Genomic DNA, 23,402 nt, shown 5'->3' on the forward strand with positions numbered 1-23,402 from the left:
AAGGAGAGGGGGGGCAGCTAGGTGGTGCAGTGAGTAGAGCACTGGCTCTGGAATCATGAGGGCCTGAGTTCAAATCCAGCCTCAGACACTTGACACACTTATTAGCTGTGTGACCTTGGGCAAGTCACTTAACCCCAATTGCCCTGCCTTCCCCCCTTCAAAAAAAAAAGAAAAAAAAGAAAAGGAAAGAGGGTTGTCATGAAGGAACAGCCAAGGATAACCAGGGACAACCTGCATGCCCCCTGGGTGCCCACACCATGGCAGGAGAAAGGGAGGAAGGCCTCCAGCATGTTGGGTGGACCCCTGGGGGTGAACTTATGGGAGGCCCTGTGTCAGGAGTTGTCCAGGATGGACTGCTAGCATCATCATTGAAGGGAATGCCATATCAGATCTCCATTGGCATCCTGGACTTCACGGGGCAATAGCCTGTGAGATTATGGATGTAAAGAGCTTCTCAAGCTTTGAATCACTGTCAAAAAGTCCCTAGTTATGAGGGGAGGGGTCCTCTGCGCAGCCCCAGTGACCTTGATCCTTTCTTTCCACAGTCCCTCTGGTACGGAACATGGAGTCTCGTATCATGATTCCCCTGAAGATCTCACCCCTCCAGTGACCCTGCGGACTCCTTCCTCATTCCTGGAGGGAGCTGTTAGCCAGAAGAGCCCCTCTCCTCCCCTCCCCAGACACTCCCCCTTCCTCCCTGCAGCCCTCCCCCCACCTCATACCCCATTTCCCCTGCTCCCCGCATCCTCTCAGACTTCATGCCTCATTCCTTCTTTGGGGTCTGACGGGCTCCTCAGGGAATTAGGTCAGGCTGAGGCTAGCTGAATTAGACCAAGACCTGGCTGCTTCTAATTCCCAACTGCCCTCACCCCTTTCTGCTCTTCCTTTGGTTTCTGGCAGCGAGGTGACTCAGTAGATAGAGTCTGGGCCTTGGAATCAGGAAGACCTGTGTTTAAATCATGCTTAAGACACTTACTAGCTAGCTGTGTAACCAGCTGGGCTATGTCCCTTCATCTCTAGGCCTGTTTCCTCATCTCTAAAATGGGGATAACGCCACCTACCTCCCAGGGTTGTTGTGAGGCATGAACAAGATAACGTATGTAAATAGCTTTGCAAACCTTCGAGCTAGCTATCATTCTTCCACTTTTCCTTGTTCTGCCAATCCCTTATCCCCTGGAGAGGTCTGAGCAGATCTCAGCTTCTGATTTCCTTTTCCCAAGGCCCCTCAGCTCTGGCTGCTCAGGCCTGGTCTCCTTCCATGTGAACATCACAAATGCAAACGTTTTACATAAAAGGTGGTGGTGTCCCGTGGTCAGAAGGCAAGAGCTGGGGCCATGCCTACCTCAGTTCCTAGCTCCCCCATCTGCCTGAGCCAGGTCCCTCTCTGCTTCTTAACCCAGGCTCTTATCATATTATCCTGAACCAGTGAGAGGGCTAATAGAGGTCAAGGGTGTTGGGATGGGGACTTTTGAGCCAACAGCTCCCTGCCTCAGGCCAGGAGCCCAATGGAAGGACAGGCTTGCATCTGTGCTATCCTGTTCTCATGGGTATGTCTCTGGGTCAGGCTTTGAAGTATTACTGCAGCCACCTGCCAGGCAGAAGGGGAGCTTCCCCAGTAGGTTTCTTTTTTTCTTAGAGCTCTGGGCTGTGCTCTCCCTGCCCTCCCCAATCTCTGGAATGGGGGTTTTGGCTATCATCCCCCTTCTCTCTCCTCCCTCCTATTTCCTCTCGGGTCTACAGTCCTTCCTTCTATGACTATCTGCTGCCATGTGGGGATCATTGCAATACCTGGGAGGGGCGGGGTTGGGCCTCTTCAGGTCCCTGTACCCCATGAGGCTTGCACCCATCCCCCTCCGGGGCAGCCTGTACTGAAAGTCACTGACTGACCTAATTAAATATTTAATAGAAATGGTGTTTGCTCTTCTTCACTTGCCAGGAATCTCCCCCAGCTGCCCCAAGATTCCAGAGATAGGAGAAATTGGAGCTGGTGAAGGGGAGGAACTAAGAAGCAGCTCGGAAGATGAGGTTGGAACCAAAGGAGACAGACAGGGTTGGAGTTTTTCAGTGGGACACCTGGGCAGAGAACACATTGGGGTTAGCCTATTTCTCCTGAAGGATCTGGGATCCGGGGAAGGGAAGGATCAGGGAAGGCTTGGGAGATCTTTCTGAAGGGCTATCACCTGGGTGTATTACTTTGTTCTTGGAGGGCAGAACCAGGAGCAGTGGGAAGAAGGGGGAGCTTCAAAGAGGCAGATTAGGCATTGTGTCAAGCAAAATTTCCTCCTTACAGTTAAAGTCTTGGGGCCAGGGTGTCTTCAAGCGATGGCTGGATGCTGATTTATTGGGCATCACAGTCTGAGTGTAGGAAAGACCTCAGCAGCCATCTGGTCCAGCTGATACTAGAAAAGGAATCCACATCATAACATACATAACATGTGCTTGTCTGGCCTCTGCTGGAAGACCTCCCAAGGATGGGAAACCATTCAAATCTCCAGGCAGTTCATTCCACTTTAGGGTAACTCTCATTGTCAGGAAATCTGTCCTGGTATCAAACCCTGAACTGGCTTCGCTGCAAAGATCTCCCCTTTCCTTCAGCTTTTCCTAGCTGAAGAGGGGTATTTTAACTTAAAAATGGAGGCAATTAGGTGGCAGAGTAGATAGAGGGCAGTACCTGGAGTCAGGAAGACCTGAATTCTAATCCTCCTTCTGATACTAGCTGTGTGACTTTGGGCAAGTCACTTCATCACCATGCCCAGTGCCTCAGTTTCCTCATCTGTAAAATGAGGCTAATAATAGCACCTACCTCACAATGTTGTGAGAATAAAATGAGATAATATGTAAAATGTTTTACCAACTTAAATACTTGTATAAACGCTAGCTGTTATGAACCATGTGGACATTAGTCACCTTGGCCTAATGACATTGCAGCTGTGTTTGAGAAGGGGTTTGGTTTGGTTTTGTTTTGTTTTGTTTTCCCGAGTAGGACCGGATTTTGTGGAAATCATTTCTATTACTTTATAGCTAAATTTTATTTAAAAGGACCAACTCATCTGACTTTTAAATCAGCAAGAAGGACCACAAAATCTGATCCAATGAGTGCAATTACTATTGAAAATAAGCCCCAGAGTGAGAGGGAAGGAGAGTTAGGAAGGTGGTGGGGAGGAAGAGATAGGGGATCCAAGCTGGAAACGTGGAGAGAGGCAGAGGAACATCTAGCACCCACATACTGACTTAATCCTGCAAAAACCTGAAATTTACTCCAGATTGAATAATGATTAAGACGATCACTGTAGTTCAAGAAATCACAAATGAAAACTACCCAGATTTATTAGAACCAGAGGGCAAGATGAAGATGGAAAGGATCCACTGATTACCTCCTGAAAGAAACCCCCAAAGGAACAGTCCTAGTAATATCATAGCCAAAATTCAGAGCTCCTACGTCAAAGAGAATGTACTTCAAGCATTCACAAAGAATCAGTTTAAGAACCAAAGAACCAAAATCAGGATCATACAAGAACTGGCCAGCATCTACTAAAAACCAGAGGACAGCATGGAATTCAGTTTCCAAAAGGCAAGAGATACTGGTTTACAACCAAGAATAACTTACCCTGCAAAGTGTAAATTTATTGGAGTAATTAATGGGACTTTATTTAACATGAACATATTAATGGGAGAGAACAAACAAGTCCTCCTTCAGAACTGTAATGTCTTCAAAGGACATTGAAGGAATTGAATAAGAAAAACAGAGGAATTTGGGATTGGATTAGTTCTGTTTTAACTGGTTGTAGACAGGAAAAATAAGGGAGAATGAAAGGAATATACTTGTGTTGTATGGAGGAAAAAGGGAATAGAACTTCTCATAACCGAGATGGATGAGAAGACAAGTATTTTCAAGCATGAAGGAAAGGGTAGGGGAAACATCAGGGGAAGCTTTTATCAGAATCAAACAAAAGAGGGTTGAACACACCTCTGGTTTGGTGTAGAAATAAATCAAACAACAAAAAAAAAAAGGATTGTGAAGAGGGGAGATAATGCCTCTGAGGGTATAGTTACCAGCCAAACAAACTTCTGGATCTTTAAGGGAAAGAGAAAAGAGCTAGAATCTAAGGAAATGTTCAACAATTAGGAGAATGCCTGAACAAGTAGTGGTCCATGGATGTAATAGAATACGATCATGCTCTAAGAGACAATGAAAGAGATGTTTTTAGAGAAGTAGGAGCCGATGCAGAGTGAATTGAGCAAAACAAAGTACGTATGGACAACAAAATTGCAATGAAAAAATGATACAGAAAGACCTAAGAACTCTTGAGCGAAACAGTGACCAACCATGTCTCCAGTGGACCCATGAGAAAGCACAGTACCCTCCTCCTGACAGAGGGATGATGGACACTCAGGCTGCACAATGATACATAGATGTATAAAGATATATTGGTGTGTGATCATTGTATGATTTTGTTTTTCTTGACGGCTTGTTATAAGAGTTTTTGTTTTTTTGAGGTAGTGAGGTGGTGCTGTAGATAGAGCACTGATTTGGAGTCAGGAAGACCTGAGTTCAAATGCAGCTTCAGCTTCTTACTAATTGTGTGACCCTTGACAAATTGCTTAATCCCTCTCTGCCTCAGCTGCTGCCTCTGTAAAATATGGATCATAACACCTACCTCACAGAATTGTTTTGAGGATCAACTGAGATATTTGTAAAGCACATTGAGATAAAGTGCTAATTGGGGAGCTGAGATAGAGGGAATGACCAAGAGCCATGAAATGTTTTTTTGAAAATATGTGAAAAAGACCAGAAGGGAAATACATACATTTGAGGAGGGCCAGTTCTGAAAGCGATGTGAAATTGATTGTATGCTTTTAAGTGAATGTAATAGAGACTCACGATTTTATACACAATCCTATTTTGTGTTTTTATATGTTTATGAAAATGCTTATTATTACTATTTTTTGGTCTTTAAGTTCAAAATAAAAGTAAAATTGAAGAGTGCTGAATTTCACATCAAAGCACCTGGGTTTAAAACTCTAATCCTATCTCTGTAACACTAATCAAGTCACTTGACCTCTGAGGGTCTTGGGTTCCTTATTTGTCAAATGAGTGGGTTTCACTAACTTCTCAGAATCCCAGACAAGTCTCTTAAGACTTAGAAATGAGAAGCCTCTAAGACCATAAGTTTCAGACAAGGCGTTTATCTGCATTGCTCGAGGAAGTCCCTCGATGGAAATTCCCTTCACCATTGAAATCATAGGGCTGTCCAATAAAAATTGCTTGAAGAATGCCTTGCCGGAAATCAGGGATTCTCAGGGATGGAAGTGAGACAAAATACCTTCCACCTCTCAGAATCCCTATTTTCTTTCAAGGTACAGCTCCAACTACAAATACCTTCTCCGGCTGCGGTTGTTCAATAAATGCTATATGTTGTTATTGCCTGGGCCTCTTATTTCTGTCTATGCTGGCCGTGTCTGCTCTGCTTAATTGAGGTTAAGTGACTTGCTCCTACTCACACAGCACAGCAGGTGGCAGAGGTGGGATTTGAATTTGGGTCTTTGTGGGTTAAGAGCCACTAAGCCCGGCTGCTCCTAACCAGGGAGGGAACTTGACACTTGAGTGCCAGAGAAGCTGAAAGGCAGTGAGACGCCTGCGCTGAGCGCCCGGGGCCACTAGGGGGTAGCAGAGCGCCCCGGCGCGCGCCGCTCCTCTCGCCTGCTTTTCTATGGTACTCGGGTGGGCGTGGCCTGGACTCTCTAGCCACCGGAAGGGGAAGGCTCGGCGGCTCTGGTTTGGTCTGTGGTGGTGGTGGCGGCAGAGGCGGCTGCTGTGCTGCTTCTCCGTTGTTCCCGTCCGGGCCTGTGGACGTCGAGGTCCTGCTTCCCTCTGCCCCACGGACGACCACGGGAGCTCCCGCGGCCTCTCCGAGCCTCGGGCCGGCCGTCAGGTACGTGACTCCTCCCGGACTGAGCCCCTCCCCCCCCACCGCGGGCGCCCTCGCGCCGGGCCCCATCCCCCAACCGTGCCCCTCGTCCCTCCTCCAGCCAAGCCTCTCCCCAGGACCCCCACCCTTCCAATTGAGCTCCTCCCCCTCCCTCCAACTTGGTTCCTCCCCCAGCTCTTACCCCCAATGTGTCTCTCTGCCCGGGACCCCCAACTTACCAGCTGAACCCTAGGTCCCTCCTCTGGGGTCGCCATCCCCTGACTCCCCTCCCCCCAGGCTCCCCCCCCCATGCTCCCAACTAAGCCCCTCCCCCGCCGCCTCCCCTCTCCAACTCAGCTCCTCCCCCAACGCCCCCATCCCAGGACTGCGCCTCTCTCCAGGACCCCCAACCTTCCAGCTGAGCCCCTCCCCCAGGACCTTCCCCCACTCCTCCCTCAAACTGAACCCTTCCTTCCCTGTGCCTTTGCCCCCCATCTTCCCTTCAGCTGGGTCCCCTCTCCCCAGTGCCCTCCTCCATACTGCCCCCATTCCATCACCTCTACACCCCGTACTTCCCTAGCGTGCCTCCGTCTCTCAAACTGAGCCTCCTGCCCCAGGGCCCACATCCTCCTCCTCCAGACCCCCTTTGCCCCTCTAGCTGGATCTCTCCCTGTAACCTTTGGCCTCCCTTTCATCCCTCAAATTGAGCCCCTTCCTCCACACTTGGCTTCTCCTTCACCCTTTCCCCCTCCAGTTCTCACTCCCCCTTCATCAGTTTGAGAGGTGGAGCTATCTCACACTGAGCCCCTTCCTTAGGCTCCTTCACCCACCTCTCCTCCAGACCCCCTCCCCCCAGCTCATCAATCTGCTACAGAGCCCCTTCCCCTCCAGATTCTCCTTCCATACAGCTACCCCCCCAGGCACAGTCCCCTCTTCAAGAAGTCCTGGTGGCCTCCCTCTGGTCTCTTGATCTAATACAGACTTCTCTGGGTGTTGAAAGCCATTCTTTCACAGGCCCCAAACCTTTTAGGTTAATGGCACAATCTGGTCCAACCAAACTGGACTCCTGGTTATTGCCCTGCAAGACAACCATACATTCCTTCCTTTAACCAGACATTTATTATGTACCCGCTGTGGGCCATCTGCTAGCTCTGTGCCAGGGGCCATCTCCCCTCTCCCTGACTGTCCAGGTTGTTCCCTGTGCTTTAAATGAATGAAAAGCACTTATTAAGCCCTCCCTCACTTCATGCCAGCCCCAGGAATGTGCTCCTTCCTCACCTCCCTTTCCTCACCTCTGCCTCCTGCATGGAGCCCCAGGCTCCCATCAGGCTGTAGCTCATCTCCTTGAAGGGGCCTTTCTCCTTCAACTCCTTGTGAGTGGGGCTGGTTTGCTTGTATTAATGTCCCCTGCTGAGCCTTGACCAGGGCATCTCATGGGTGGGCTGATGACCCAAACTGTTAGTGGGTACCCCCCACCCCATTCCTCCCAGCAACTGCTTTGCATTTACTTTGTACCCATTTCACGTGTATGCACTGTTTCTCACACTAGTTAACTTCAGGTGGGGACATTCCCTCAGCCTCAGTTTCTCCCTATAAGAAGTGGGGTCAGGGTTAGGGGTGGGTAGGTGGAGAACTAAATGATCTACAAGGCCCCATCCAGTTTTAGAACTGGTTCTGTGTTCTCTTGCTTTCCTCCACTGTGCTGGAGTACGCAAGACTCCTGGAGGGCAGGAGCCATCCCAGCTTTTGTCTTTGTCCTCTCTGAGCCTGGCACAAGGACTCTTGGAGACCAGGTCTTCTTTTTTGTGACCCCTAGAGTGTCTAACAGCACTTGACTCATGGAATTAGCTGTAGAGCAGGAGTAGACCTTGGGACCAGTGTCTAGTGTAACCTCACCGTTTTACACGTGAGAAAACTGAGACCTAGAGAGGTTAGATGATTTACCCAAGGTCACACAGGCTCCAGATTCAGTGTTCACTCTCCTGTGCCACAACCAGAACTTAATAAATGCTTGACAGCAGAGCCCCTTCCCTGCCTGAGCTCCTGCTCCCCGAGATTGATCTGCTTGACTGAACCTCCCTCTTGTGGTGGGTGAAGACCTGAGCCCTAGGTGAGAGGCAGCCCAAGGGCCTGGAGCATTTGCTAAGTGAGACAAAACAGGAGAAGGCTTTATTTTGAAGATGCTCCCATGCTTTTGGAGAGAGACACCATGTAGACAAGCATAGCCATGATCATCTGGAGGTGGAGGATAGAGTGGGTGCAATTCAAAGGGAATCAGAGAGTGCTGCTTTTATGAGATGGTGCATTGTAGACACTGGAGATGAGAAGGTGAAACCTTGGGGGGAGTGGGGGCTACAGCCTAAGCAAAGGCCTGGAAGTGAAGGTGCAAGGCCAAATTGGAGGAGTAGCTTTTAGGCCAGTGTGGCTCAAACACAGAACTCCCAAGAATGCCTTTGGGAAGGCGGCCTGCTGCTAGGTTGTGAAAGTCTTTGAAGGCCAAGCTGAGGCGTTTGTATTTTGTCCTGGAGGCCATAGGGCCCTGAAGCTTCTTGAGGACAGACTTGTGCTTTAAGAAGATTATTTTGACAGTCCTATGAAGAGGGACTGGATTAGATTCCTGCAGGCCTGATAGAAAGCTGTTTGAAATAGTCCAGGTGAGAAGTAATAGGGTCTGAACTAATAAGAATAGCTAGCGTTTATATAGCACTTTGCATATTTTGACTCTTTCGGGAGTGGAGAGAAAGATAGAGCAGAGGAGTTAAACTCAATTAGATTTGGCTGCTAATTAAATTTGGGAAGTTAGGGAGAGAGGGAAGAGTAGGGATGGCTGAGGTGTTGACCAGAAGGACGGTGTAGTAAGACTGAATGCATAGAGAACACTGTGAGTTCTGTACCCACTTTCCATGTATCACATCATTTGATCCTTGTAGCAATCTTGGAAGGCAGGTGCTTTTATTAGTCTCCATTTTACAAATGAGGAAACTGAGGCTGAGTGACTTGCCCATTGTCACACAGTAGTAAGTGTCTTAGGCAGGATTCTAGTGCAGGTCTTCCTGATTCCACATCCAGGACTCTAGTCACTCCCTGCATCACCGAAATGGCTGGCCCTGGGCTGACCTTAGTCGTCGAGGTCTGAATTCGGCATGCTGCCCCATAGTCTGGCTCAGTAATGGATGAGGGCTTCAGACCCCCTTCCCCGGAGGGGATGTGTCTCTTGTCTCCCAGGCTCACGTTTTCCTTTTCCTCCTTTCCCATGCCAGAATTGCATGGAAGTCCAAGAGAAAGAGGCATGCTATGACTGTTTCTCTAGAGTGGGTGTTCTTAACCATTTTGGGGTTGTGGACGCTTTTGGCAGTCTGATGAAGCCCTTCTCAAAAGAATGCTTTTAAGTGTATAAAGAGCCCAGTGAGGTGATGCAGACCTGTCATCCCTGCTGTTGGAGAAAGCTGAGGCTGGTGGATTGCTTGAGTTGGGGAGTTCTAAGCTACAGTAGGGCTGAAGTCCATCTCCCTAAGTCTGGCACCAGTATGGTGAGTTCCTCAGAGTAGGGGGATCACCTGCCTAAGGAGAGGCAAACGGGCCCAGCTGTAATTAGCAGGTGAAAACTTCTTGGAATTGGACTTTTGAATGACTACTGCACAGGGGGAGTCAGTCTCCCCCAAAATGCATAAAATAAAATACTTAGGCTTAGAGATATTCAAATGCAAGTTCCCATACCCCAGGTTTAGAATTCCTGCTCTTGCATGTAATCAGTCATTTACCAACTGTACTTCGGGGATGCAGAGGGAGGTAAAGGGGGTCCCAAGACTTTTCACCTACTGTATCCTGCCTAGTTGGGGGATTTATATGACCTGTCTTTGTTAAAGTGTTCCCCATATTGGATACAAAGAAATCCAGAGCTACTTAGTAGCTGTGTAGTCTGGGCAAGTCATTTCTGTAATCTGGTCAGAATAGCTGTCTGCAAAATGAGGGCCTTGTCTGATAAGACCCTCCCAGCTCTTTCACATTCTAGCATTCTCCTGTCTGGGCTTCAGTGTTCTTTTCTGTAAAATGATAGAGTTGGATTGGATGATCTCTAAGGATTCTTCTTGCTCTAACATTCTACCATTCTTTAATTCCTTGAAGAAGTCAGCCATGTCCACAGAATCAAACAAAAAGCGGAAACCCAAAGTGATCCGAAGTGATGGAGCCCCACCTGAGGGAAAGCGGAATCGGAGCGAGCTAGACCTGGTAAGAACCAGAACCCAGCAGCCCCCATAGGCAGGTGTGCCCTCACCCCCTGGGCCTTGAGGCCCTGGCTCTGCGCCTCCCACCTTTGGGATTGTCAAAGGTCGGTGGGTGACCTCTGGCCAAGGGCCTTTGACTACCTGTATCCCAGGCTCGTCATCTTTGGACTGAGAAACCTACAGAGACAGAAAAGCCTTGGCTTCATCACTTGAAATAGCGCTGGAGCCTTTTTAAAGTGGTGATCTTGCCATGCCATTTGTCTTAACAGTGGCGTTCTTCCTCAGGATGCACAGCCAGACCAGCCCCTTGGGTCTAGATGGTCATTTAAAATACACTGGCCTAAAATTCTTGTCACTGGCATGCTTCCCCTCCCCCATACCTGTTGTCTTCCTTTTAAAATGTGTGATTGATATCTTGTCTTGTATCTTTACATGGCTTTTGTTTCACTGGCCCCAGAAGAACACTGCCTTGTGTCAGAGCAAAGTGATAAAGCAGCATTATAACAGAAGGGGTATGTCTGACAGCGCATACAGAACAGTTCTGTCCTGGTGGTGTCAGCCCTGCAGCCCCCTGAAAGTGGTCTTTTCTCTGGGACCGTCACTGGTTTTTCCTTACTTGAGAGTTCTGCTGTTTTTAGCGAGTTTTTCATTCATGTTGTCGCCATTTTTATGTGCTGTTCTTTTGGTTCTGCTTATTTCATTTGGTGTCTTTTCATGCTGATCTCTGCCTCAGAACTTGTCATATTGTTTCTTATTGCACAGTGATTTTTAAAAGCATGTGCCATAGTTTTCTCAGCCATTCCCCTAACCATTGGGCACCCCCTTTGTTTCCTGTTCTTCGGTACCACAGAGAGTGCTGCAATAGACTCTTGGTACCGTAGACTTGGATCTTTAGCTGAAGGGACCATCTGGTCTAATCCTCTTGCTTTGCAGATGAGGAAACTGAGGCCCAGAGAGGTAAAGGGACTGTCTAAGGTCGCATGTAGGTTCATAAATCTGAGCTGGAAGGGACCTAAAAAGCCAGCCAACTCCCTCATTTCGCAGAGCACGAAGTGGTCCTCATAGTCTGATGAGTAGTTAAGTAATGAGGTGGGTTTTGAACCCAGGGCCTCTGACTCCAGAGGTAGTGTTCTTTCCCCTGTGCCACACTGCCTCCCTCATGTATTGGAGCTTCTGCATCTCTCTCTTCAGATCTGTAGAATAAATCTGAAAAATCAGAACACCAGCCCCCAATGTAGTCACACCATAAAGTAGAGCATCCCAGCCTGCTGGCCTGAGTTAAATGGGAAAGAGGTTCTTTGCTCGGCACCAGGGAAGAAACTAGTGGAAAAGACAGGGGATATTTTGCCCTCAATTGTCATTTGTTTTTCTCCCGACCCAGTTGGCTGCTTGTCTACTCTTCTGATGGCCCACTCTTTAAGACACCAGATAAGACCATGCTCCTTCTCTCTACTTTCCCTGTGTAGCTAAAGCCGCTGTCGGCAGGTACGCCCAACACCTGAAGGGCCTCTCTCTCTGTGTTCACCTGCAGGACATGAAATACTATAGCGAGGAGGCTGAGGTGGACGTTCGAGACCCCAACAAGGACTATGACCTCTACAGGTTCACCTGCCATGAACTCCAGCGACTCATGGCTGAAATCCAGGAGCTCAAGAGCAGAGGCAGCAGAGACAGTGTAAGGAATGAGGGCTGGGTATGCTACCTCTTCTCTCTCCAGTACTCAGCGGGCCTTCCAACCTTTTTCAGGGTTGAGGAACCTTATGCGGATTTCCTAGACTGCTCACATGATAATCCTTGTACTTTTATAATCTACTGATTGAGAAAATACATGTCTGGATGTACCGTGACTTCTCACGACATCAACTGGCACACAAGTCGGGAACTGCTGGGTTAGGCCATTCTAGCCTTTCAACCTCATATTCATGAGGATCTTCTTTCTGTTTTTAGGCAGAGATTAGAAACTTTGAAATTCTCCATACCTGTGAATTTTCTTATAGTATGGAATCTTTTTCTCCTGTTGGTATCTAATTAATATTTACTCCGAGGAAGGGAGAAAATATTTCAGCACCTGAGCAAATATTTGAAGGATGAAAGTTCCTTTTTCTTGTGACCTACTGGGCTAGTACTATGGCCCAAAAGACAAAACCTAAACAGTCTCTGCCCTGGTGGCACCCCCACTGTACTAGAGGGGTACACCATGCACACAGATGAGTAAATATCAAGTAAAAACCAGATAATTTCCAGGTGATGGAGGGGGACCTAGAAGCAAGAGACTTCAGGAAAGGCCTCACAGAGGAGCCTGTACTTGAGGTGGGCTTTGAAGGAAGCCAGGGATTCCAAGATGCACAGGTGAGGAAGGGAGCATGGTCTAAGCATGGATGCAGTCTTCACAAGACCTGGGGATTAGCTGGGAATCCCGTTTGTCTGGAACCTCCTATGTATGAAATAGAGCAATGTGAAGTCAATCCAGAAAGGTATACTGAGGCCAGAAGCTCAAAACTTTATCCTAGAGACAACAATTGAACCAGTGCTGGGGCTTTTTGAGGAGAGGAGTGGTGTAGGCACATCTGTCTTCTGGAATGTCACTTTGTTAGCTGTGCTGGAGTGGGCCGGACAAGGGAAGGCCTAGATGCAGAGAGACCTTAGAGGAAGCTCTTGCAGTAAATGGTCTAGCCAGCTCAGCTAGGTTGGTGGCCATAGAAGGGGGAAGAAGGAGTCAGATGTGACACGTAGAAATGACTCAACTTGAAGACCCAGTGGGTGGATATGGGAGGTCAGGGAGAGTCATTTTGAGGTCAAGAACCGCAGGATGGTGGTGCCTTCTAGCACCATTCTTCTCCCTGTTGCTTCAGCAGTAATAGGGATGTTAAGAAGGGGTGGGTTTTGGAGAAAAGATAGACTCTTTTGGACATGTAGTGTAGGAGTGGCTGACGGGACATCCAGTTGGAAACATTTTGATGTATAGATAGCTATAGATAGAAATTGTCATATCTAGGAATCATCTACATTGAGATGATTGAACACATGGGAGCTAATGAGGTTGCTGAAGGAAGAGTCTAGAGAAAGGGAATAAGAGGCCCAGGTCAGAGACTGTTAGGGGATGTGATATAGATGATGAAATGACAAAAAGACTGAGGAGGAGCAGTCAGACGAGGACCAAAGAGCAGTGTCATAAAAACCCTGGGAGGAGAGGGTGATCAGTGAGAAACACAGAAGAGGGTTCCAGAAGGATGAGCACTGAGTAGGAGTGATTCCCCCCAGCACTTAGAGTGAATGAGAGATGAAATCTGACATAATGAGGTCAACCAGGGTTTCTTTGGGATGGTACAGATGTGAGCAAGGCATTGGAAAGAACCATCAGATAGAAGAAACTGAAGATGCCTGGGCGGGAGGGTGGCGGATGAGGTAAGCTTGTGTATAGTAGAGAAAGTAGCTTTATGGAGAAGGGCCACCATGTCCTCGAACACAGGCGTCAAGGACAAGAGGAGAGGGAGATTGGGACGGGGTTTTGAGGTATATCTTAGAAGAGAAGAGGAAGTTCATGCATCGTCTTCGTTTTCAGTAAGAGGAGATGCTACCTGCCTAGAGGGAGGTGTTGGGTGTTCAAGAAGGAAAGGTTGGAACAGCTGGAGAAGGGAATAGGTTAGAGTCCTTTGGGGAAGACCATGAAGCATAGGGAGCCCAATTGTACTGGTCATAGTTTAGACAGTGATGATTCTTCTGCAGAAGCTTGAGTATATGAATGCAGAAGATCGATGATAGTTCATGGGATGATCCTTGGTTGAGGATTAGAAAAAGATGAGGAAACAGGTTCAGATGTTAAATGATGGTAGGATAAGGGTGAAGGTTAGCATGCACTTGAACTGGTCACTGCAGTCAGGGCTCTAAAGAGGACAGTGAGGCCAGAGCAGAGCTGATGGCCTGGGAGAACAGGGAGGTTGGAGGGCCTGGAGGTTCCATTAAGGAATAGCGTTGGGAAGATGAGGGGGATGGAGAGGTGGAAGGTAGGAGCTTGTGATCAGAGAGGGCAGCATCAGGTTCAGAATACTGGAGGTGGCACAATAGATAGGATTGTGAGGTGTCCTGGCTGTTCCCGTGAATGGCTGAGGTCTAAGAAAGCTGCAGGTCACAAGAGTGGAAAGGTTGATGAACTGGGAGACCAGGATCTTTGAGGGATGGCTGGCTCATCAGTGTGTTACTGACATTTCAAAGTGTCTGGGCTGGAGAGAGACACTGACCCAGGGACTAAATTCCTTGAGGAAGCTGTGTGTGACCTAGAGGCTGGTAGATCCAGACAACCACAGTCTGGCCAGGACGATTCAGATAGATGGACAAGAGTGGGGAGCAGGCAGTATACCCCCTCCTGACTGGGGATGGGGAGGGGGCTTTCATTGCAACTAGCTCAGAATCCCTGGGATTAGGGGAGCAGAGAGTGCTTGAGCTAATGTACTTTTCCTCTTTAAACACAGGACCAGAGATTATCTAGTCCAATCCCTTCATTATACCGATGAGGAGGTTAAGATTAAGTGGTTTACCCGAGGTCACATAGGTATTAAGTATCAGATCTGGCATTGAAACTTAGGTGTTCCAAATCCAGTGGTCTTTCCGTTCTACCACAATGCCTCTAGGTCTGCAAGGATTGAACTGAGCTGAACATGTGACACCAACTAATTAGTTCATTAATGACATCTCCAAATGACCGGGGATGACACCTGCCGTAGGCTCTTGGTGACTTTGTGTCAGGCCTGCCTAGTTCCAGGGCCCTCGTCCGGCAGCCCTGGGCCTGGGCCTGAAATCTTCCAGTCTTTATTCCTTATTTTGGTTGTTTCAGTTACCAGATCAGACCCAGAGCCCCTTGTTCACTTAACAGTGGGGAGCATTTGCCTATATTGATGAAATTTAGTCCGATAGTGTCAGATGAGCAGCTTGGACTCCAGAGACCTAGAAACTAGAAGTGTGCCTGAGGCCTAGACAGTGGCACAGTACGATGCCACAGGTGCTTAATTGTTTCCTGGTATTCGTAAACTCGTAGCCCACCATGATTTAGGGTCTGAGCCGCGTAGATGGAGTGCCATTATTTTAATTTAAATGTTTATTGCTGTTGTGAGTGTAATAGAAGTAAAGAGATCACTTTTACAATTTAAATCCCCATGCCATCATGGTGATTATTCAGCATCTGTTGTTTAAAAAAAAAGATCTCCAAACCTAGGACCTAACAAGTACAAGAGCTGTTCTGGACTTCTGATCTTTCCTGATGAGTTTATTACATTTCCTCACTGGCTTTGGTTGGTCCTGCTTTTCCTCCAAGTTATCCGTTCTTCCTTGGAATGGACTGCACGTCCTCTGTGATTGATTCTGCAAGGCGGTGGAAAGCCTGAGAAGGGCCAGGCCCACAGGTGATGCCTACCTTTTCCCACGTCTGTTTCTCCCTAGGCTTCTGAAATAGAAGAGAGGAGGCTCCAGAGTTGTGTTCACTTCATGACCCTGAAGAAACTCAATCGCCTTGCTCATATCAGACTGAAGAAGGGCCGAGACCAGACTCATGAGGTAGGGCTGGGCAGAGTGGGGAGTTGGAGGACTACTCCCATGCCCCGCTTCCAGTGATTTCAGTCTCACCTTCTCCTTACAGGCTAAGCAGAAGGTGGATGCCTATCACCTCCAGCTCCAGAACCTGTTGTACGAGGTGATGCACCTGCAGAAAGAAATCACCAAGTGCCTCGAGTTTAAGTGAGTATGGGAGCAGGTGGCACATTGGACAATGGCTCGCAGAGCACAGCAGGCTGGGAACAGAAAGGCCTTAGATGCTGACATTCATTGGGTTATGTCAGATGATGACTTGGGAGCTGGGAAAACAAACCCAAACTGGGATTTTTTTCTTAGCAGATTCCATGAGGGTGCTAACTAGACTTTCAGGATGTATAGTAGTAACTCCCTCTGAAATCACACTATTCTTTCTGCTACTCCCTGTTGATTTTTTTCTCCCAGATTCCCACAGTTCATGTGTTAATGGGTTATGCTTTTGGGGAATTGACCTGATTTTTTACATACACAGTTGTAGCACCACCGCCCCTTATGTGGGACAACAATTGTCCTGTGTCCTCTTTTCTAGGATGGACATGCTTAGGAACTTCCCACGTTCTTCATAAGACATAGTCTCTGAGCTCCTTCCTCTTCTCTGAGCTCCTTCCTCTTCTGGTTGCTTTCATCCAGATGCTGAACGCTTCTTTTAATGCAGCCTGAAGTGGGTGTGCCTTTTGGGGATACTGTTCTAGTAATTAGATTTGTGTTCAACCTAGACCCATGTGCTGCTACTGAGCCAGGCTGCCTTCGCTCTAGATTTCTGCAATTTTAAAAAATTTAAACGAAGGGATATCCTTTTGCTCTAGCTAGATTTCATCTGGCTGGAACTCAGTGATTTTGTCACTTAATTGAATTAGCTATAGTCCTTCCAGCTTTCTGTCACCTGAAGAGTAAATGTTCTTTGTGGCTGCTTATTTACAGAATCATAGAATTTCAGAGTAGGAAGGGATCTGTAACCCTAACCCATGTTCCCCAAATAAAGTCCTGGACAACATTGATGACTCCCATGAAACAGGAGGGAAAGGAAGTCTGGCAATTCATTCCTCTTTTGGGAGGCTCATATTTAAAAATAAATAAATTGATCTTTTTATTCTGGACTTAGCAAACACCAAATAGAATGGACATTTGTGTATACACAGTAGAACAGAAAAGAGAATTGTACATGAAATGCACATCTCTCTTACATAGTGAGAGTAACTGGTAGCTTTCAAAACTACCCTGCTTGTCTGGCCTTTCTGGGTTTTTTCTCTCTACTTAAAAAAAAATGCCTCTGTTTTCCTGGTTTCTTTCTTTTTGAGTAGCTCAAATTGTTAAGGGGGTGGGGCGGTGTGGGGGAAGGCAGTTCTTTCTGCCACATCTGAATCCCCCTCTCCCCTTTCTACCTGCTACTCCTGGTTCAGCCTTCTGGACCAAGCAGACCAAGGTCATCTTCCTCTGATAGCTCTTTAGCTACCTCACCATCATGTTCTGAGGCTCAAGCCAGCCCGGTCAAGGCCCTTCATCATCCAGGCCTCTCTTTTCTGGAAGCTCTCCAGCTGATGCCTGTCCCTTCTAAAATGGTGACATCTAGCTTTGGGCATGATATTCCTGAAAAGGTCTGACCTGGCCGCAGCACAGCACAGCACAGCTCTTATCTCCCTCATCTTGACACTTGAACTCCTTCATTTGGTCTGTGATTGGGTTAGGTTTCTTGACTGCCTGATCACACTGTGGAACATGAGGGAAGAGAATAAGCATTTACATCGCATCTGCTCTGTGCCAGTCACTGTATCAAGTGCTTTTTATAAATATTTGCCTACAAAGGTAGGAGCTATTATTAGTCCCACTTTACAGTTGAGGAAACTGAGGTAGCAGAGGTTAAGTGACTTGCCCAAGGTCACACAGCAAGGGAGCATCTGAGGCCAGATTTGAACTTGAGTCTTCTTGACTCCCGGTCCAGCATTTCTTTGTGACCACACACTAGTGACTGTTGAGCTTGTTGTTAGATGAGCTGACCCCAGATGCCCTCATGTTTTTTTTTTTAACCCACATTAAGAATTTACATTTATCCCTATTATGTTTCATCTTAATTGATTCAGCCCAGTGTTCTAAGCTGTTGGGGTTTGGTGGGAATCCCAGGTGGATTAGGTAGTGCTAGTTATAACTCCATGTTTTGTGCGTTCTCCACCTTTAAGCATCTTCCTTGTGCCTTTGTCCATGTCATGGATAAAAATATTGAAATGAGTGAAACCAGCTTCAGGGGCCCCTGTCCACGTAGATATCAGATCCTCCACTGACTTCTCCAGTTCAGCTGCTTCCCCACATCCATCCAGTTGTGATGTCTCCTCGTCCACGTCTCTGTCTTTTCCACAAACACAGCAGAAGAGATGCGTCAAAGGCTAGGCTAAGAGCTGCGTCAATTCTGTTCTTACCTTTTTCTTTATTTGCCAACTCAGTGACCCCGTCAAGTAGAAAATGAGGTTATTTTGGCATGAACTGTTGCTGCAGTTCTAGCTCCTTGCGATCCCCAATTCCTGTTCTCAGTTCTCCTCAGTTGTTGCCTTAATATTCCCTAGGGATTTGCCAGGGATCAAAGCCAAGCACTCTACCCTCTGTTTACGAGATCCCATTCTTTGTCCTTGACAATTAGGTTGGCATTTGTCCCTTCTTAGCCTTGTGTGCTTGTCTCATGCTTTGAGATCTGTCAGATTATCACCAAAAGTGGGTCAGCAATCCCCTTTGCCAGTGTCTTTCTGCTTCTGATACGGTTCATAGGTTCATCAAGTTAGGGCTGGCAAGGATTTTTGAGGCCATCTAGTCTAACCCCGCCTGGTCATTTTATAGACAAGGAAATCAGAGCCTGGAGACATGAAGTCACCTCCTGGGTCAGCATTGAAATGCAGACCTCTCTAAAGCCAGCTACTCATCCCTCTGGGCTGCAGGATTCAAACTCACCCAGGGCAGAAAGATCTAATCTATGTAAGTCTATCTAACTTACCTTGAGTTTCAGCTTCCTCTTTACCACGTCTTCTCTCCTCTGTAAAGGTCCTTCTCTTGGGCAGAGGAAAGAGAAGCAAATTAAAAATTAGAGCTGTCATCTTTCTCCTTTCATCAGTTATCCCAATCACCTCGATCTGCGGTCCGAGCCCTTCTTTGATCTTTTTTTCCCACAGTAAAGCAAAAGAAAAGTGTTTTGTTTTTTTTAAAAGCCTGCTTAGCTTTCATTGCCTGCCTTGGCTCGTTCTGAGCTTTTGTATCCTAGACGGGTTTCTGACTGTACTACACTTGACCTTGCTTCCATTTTCTGTACCTGATTTTTAAAATCCAAGGTGATTGATGAGTTGGTCTTTCAGATGAGCCTTCCTTTTCCACCTCAGCACAGTGGTTTCTCTCTGTTTTCAGAATATCCATCTAGATAGTTTTCCATCCCTTTGGGTTGATTTTCCCTGTAAGTTAAGGCAACAGACATTTATCAATCGCCTACTATATGCCAGGCCCTGGAAAAATTTAAGACATGGGATCCTATTTATCCTTCCTCTGAACACTTTGATAATTTCTGTCCCATAGAGTGCATGTCAAACTATTCCTGGCTTTCTCCTCTATTATAAACTGGAAAAGTCAGAGGTCACTCTTCTTTCTCCCTTCCCCCCCCCCCCCCATCATTTCCACTTCAATAACGAGTTCTTCCTTACTGGTGTCAATCAGATGTGGAATAGAAGTTCCCCTTGGTTAGTGCTTCCGCCTTTGGGAAGATGATATGATTAGATGCTCTGCTTTTGGCCCAGAGAGCACTCGGACAGATGTTGTGTCTGCGTCACAAGAGTGTCCTGTCATTGCTGTCTCATGCTTCTGCCAGATGAGTGACGTATGGGCTGATGGTGTAGCTTCCGTGGCCCTCCCCATCATTTCCCAACCTTGCTAGGTGTGTCTTGTTTTTAATACTGTTTTGTTTTTTCCCAATTACATGTAAAGATATTTTTTTCCAAATTTTCTTCCTCACTTCCACCTTCCCTAAGATGGTAAGCAGTTTGATATAGGTTATATATGTCAATCATGTAAAACCTATTTTCACGTTAGTCACGTTGTGAAAGAACATAGAGACCCCCTGCCCCCCATTTAAAAAAAAAAGGAAGGACAATATGCTTCAATCTGCACTCAGACTCCTTCGGTTCTTTTTCTGGAGGTGGATAGCATTTTCATCATAAGTCCTTTGGAATCTTCTTGGATCATGGTGTTGCTGAGAATAGCTAAGTCAGTCACAGTTGATCATCATACAGTATGTGTGTTACTGTGTACAGTGTTCTGGTTCTGCTCACTTCACTTTATATCAGTTCATATAAGTCTTTTCTGAGAGCATCCTGCTTATCATTTCTTACAAGAATATTCCATCACAACCATACACCACAGCTTGTTCAGCCGTTCCCCAATTGATGGACATGCCCTTATTTTCCAGTTCTTTGCCACCACAAAAAGAGCTGCTAGAAATATTTTTGTACATTTGGGTGCTTTTCCTTTTTCTTTGATCTCTCTGGGACACAGACCTAGCAGTGGTGTTGTTGGGCCACAGAGTATGTGCCCATTGTTATAGCCTTTTGGGCCTAGTTCCAAATTGCTCTTTGGAATGGTTGGACCATAAGCACGAGGCTCAGTCTCCCCACCAAACATCAGGGATAATTCTAAGTTCACATCTGCTTCCTTGAACGCAGCCTCTTGAGTGCATCTCTATCTATATCTGCACCCCTGGACCAGACTGTTGGGGGCATCTGACTCCTGGGACCTTCTGGGCATCCACATGGCTGTTCTGTGCATCATGCCTGTCTCTCTGGCAGAGTTTGTGTGGGTGATTTTCTCCCTCCAGTTTTAGTTTAGTTTTGGATCAAAGTTATAAGACTTCAGAAGGCAAAAGCATTCTAAGTGGCCCTTGCACTTTCCTCCATCCCTGTTATGGTCCTGAAATAGATACCCCAACCTCAAATACTTAGTTCTCTCTTCATTTCTCAAACAACTTTTCTCTTAGTCACTCTGCCTTTTTTCAGTGGGCAGCAGGGAAAACGTCATCTCTGCCTCTGTGGGCTTCAGTTTCTTGCCTGACTTCCCAATCTTTGGCAGTACTTGGTACTTTTGGGGTTCCTTCCAGCAGTACAATTTGTGCATATGTGAATCACCAGAAACAGAGATAGTCACCTGGTTGGCAAGTCTTGGGAGAGTCTGTCCTAGCTTGGATTCATTCTCTCCAGAAAGACAGCAGGCCTGTCTTGTCTTCGGATATCAAACCATCATTACTTTTCTTGTCTTTCTCCCACTTGTGCTGGATTCTTCTTTTCTCCCAACAGCACTTTTCCCCTTTCTTTTCTTCTTCTTAAAAGGTGAAGTATTATCGATAGATTTTTGTTTTCTTTATTTTGTTTCTGAGTAAACTATCTTCCTCTCCTCCTCCTCCTCCTCCTTCTCCTCCAGTGAGCCCTCAGTTGTAACAAAGAAACACAGTTAATCAAAACTACCTTATACAAGGTTACCACGAAATGGCAAGGAGAAGCAGAAAAAAAAAAGTGGCCAATGTATCCATAGACCCCGCCCCTCTCCACTGATAAGAAGGTGTATTTCCTCATCTCTGTTCTGGGGCCACCCTTGTCCTGACAGCATTTTTATTAAGCCATCAATAAAAAGGGTGGGTGGCATAAGTCAAATGCGGGAGCATGGGGATCTCCCACCTGAGTGAATCGGCAGTGAACATTGAGTTAGCCAGGGAAGCTGCAGCTGGGCCCTGGGACTGAAGCTCATGGCTCTAGTGGGTCCATGATTTGATTTTCCCAGAAGCTAAAGTTTGAATCTTTGCCTCTATTTAAAGGTCAAAGCATGAAGAAATTGAGCTGGTAAGTATGGAAGAGTTTTACCGGGAGGCCCCTCCCGAGATCAGCAAGAGTGAGATCACCATGGGGGACCCTCACCAGCAAACCCTTGCTCGCCTTGACTGGGAGCTCGAGCAGCGGAAAAGGTGAGCGCAATTGTTGTGTCCTGGAGATGGACGGGCCTTGTCTCCAAGGGGTCAGATGCTATACCTCACTCCCTTTCGAAGATGCAAAGGTAGTTTAACTTAAGATCTCTCTGTGTGGTTGTCAGAGACCCAGCAGTCTAGTCTCAGGCTCCTCCTTCCCTGCTTTCTGTGATTCTGGTTGTTTTAAAGTCATACCATGTCTTCTGAAAGACATGAGAGCCTGTCCCTGTGCCTTCTATTCTGTGGTTCTTTTGTTTCTTGCCACAGCCAGAGGAGGTAGTGGTTCTGTTTTCTTCCCTGTTTTCACAGTTGAGGAGACTTAAGCCAATGCCCCTCTGGAGTGAATGAGCTTACAGTCTAATGGGGATGGCTAGTGTGAGTCAGAATAGAGTTGGTGTGTGAGAGAGACAAGCCCCCAGGGGAGGTCAGTGCAAGAAGCCTTCGGTTTTTAGTCAGAGCTGGTGAGGCTTGTTGCTTTTGCCAGCAAACTACAGCCATCCCGCTCACTGGATCCCCTGTTAGTCATTCCCATCACATCCTAGCCTCAAGAAACCACCTCTTCAGAGCCCCAGGGAAATAGAGAGCACATATACTCTTTCTTTCTGTGCAGTACAGAGAAATTTATTATACTGCCCTTAGTCCTACAGCCATGAGTTGTAAGGGCTGGTATTCAGGCCCTGTGAGTGCCTCTGGACTGTTGGACAAGGAAGCAGGGGAGTCCCAAGATCGAATCCCACCTCTGATGCTTACTAATTTAATTGTGTGACCATAGGCAATTTCCTTTGTTCGGGAGGAGATACCTGGACCCTTGGGGCCTCCATTTCCTCATCTGTAAAATAACACTGATAGGGTTGTTGAGGATCCAGTGAAATGGATGAAAAACATTCTGCACGCCTAAAAGCACCGAGGGTTGTTCCTCTCTGGCATGGAATGAAATTGTGACTGGGCCCCCTACACTGTCTGACCCATGTCTCTATGGCAATGTGGGCACCTAGAACTGAACCAAACACGTCGACCAGGCTGGGCAGGGGGAATTGTCCCTGAATGGAGGCTCGGAAGAATGTTTCTCGAGATTAAATTTGAAATTGTTGTAACTTCCTCCATCAGGTTGGCAGAAAAGTACAAAGAGTGTCTAGCCAACAAAGAGAAAATCTTGAAGGAGATTGAAGTCAAGAAGGAATACCTGAGCAGCCTTCAGCCTCAGCTTAACAGCATCATGCAGGTAAGTCCTCTCAGACCTAAACGCTTTGCCTGCTGAAACTGAACCCTGAGCCTTCTCCATCCAGAGGATTTTGCTGGTCAGGTACTTGGGTGTAGCCCTCAGATCGTTTTGGCTCATCTGCCTGAACCTCTCGGGCCCAGTATCTTCCTCCATTACAGTACCATGACCTCCTGCTTGTATGGTGAGATGGCATGCCAGGGTCAGGAAGCGTTTGCTGAGCCTATGGAACAAGGGGATGCATGCATATGCAAACATTAGGAGCATAATTACAGACGACTCTTCTGCTCTCCCACTTTTTCATTATTCTCAATTTATGGATTTGTGTAGGGGGAGCAGTCAGTCTCTAGTGCATTTTAGTGTCTACTGTGTGCCAGGTACTCTGCTAAGTGCTGGGAATACGAAAAGAGGCAGAAGATGGTAGCTGCCCCCAAGGAGCTCCAGCCTAGTGGAGGAGACAGCAGCTGGACAAATGTATATGGACAGGCTGTGGA

At 47.1% G+C, this 23,402-nt stretch overlaps 2 protein-coding genes across 3 annotated transcripts in view; both read left to right on the forward strand.

Annotated features, from left to right (window-relative positions):
- Positions 1 to 4,896, forward strand: part of NIPSNAP1 (nipsnap homolog 1) — a 44,976-nt gene extending 40,080 nt beyond the window's left edge. The window contains exon 10 of the mRNA XM_036762538.1: positions 546 to 4,896. Within this exon, the coding sequence (XP_036618433.1) occupies positions 546 to 610 (65 nt within the window). The 3' untranslated portion in view covers positions 611 to 4,896. The remainder of the gene's footprint in view (positions 1 to 545) is intronic.
- An 830-nt stretch (positions 4,897 to 5,726) lies between these two features.
- Positions 5,727 to 23,402, forward strand: part of THOC5 (THO complex 5) — a 37,832-nt gene continuing 20,156 nt past the window's right edge. The window contains exons 1-7 of one of the 2 annotated variants that reach the window (XM_036757664.1): positions 5,727 to 5,933; positions 10,035 to 10,139; positions 11,667 to 11,810; positions 15,569 to 15,682; positions 15,765 to 15,862; positions 21,543 to 21,689; positions 22,797 to 22,911. In XM_036757664.1, the coding sequence (XP_036613559.1) occupies positions 10,044 to 10,139; positions 11,667 to 11,810; positions 15,569 to 15,682; positions 15,765 to 15,862; positions 21,543 to 21,689; positions 22,797 to 22,911 (714 nt within the window). In that variant the 5' untranslated portion in view covers positions 5,727 to 5,933; positions 10,035 to 10,043. The remainder of the gene's footprint in view (positions 5,934 to 10,034; positions 10,140 to 11,666; positions 11,811 to 15,568; positions 15,683 to 15,764; positions 15,863 to 21,542; positions 21,690 to 22,796; positions 22,912 to 23,402) is intronic. The other variant, XM_036757671.1, reaches the window with a different exon arrangement.

This window comes from Trichosurus vulpecula, chromosome 1, assembly GCF_011100635.1.
Source record: "Trichosurus vulpecula isolate mTriVul1 chromosome 1, mTriVul1.pri, whole genome shotgun sequence".
Taxonomy (NCBI): domain Eukaryota; kingdom Metazoa; phylum Chordata; class Mammalia; order Diprotodontia; family Phalangeridae; genus Trichosurus; species Trichosurus vulpecula.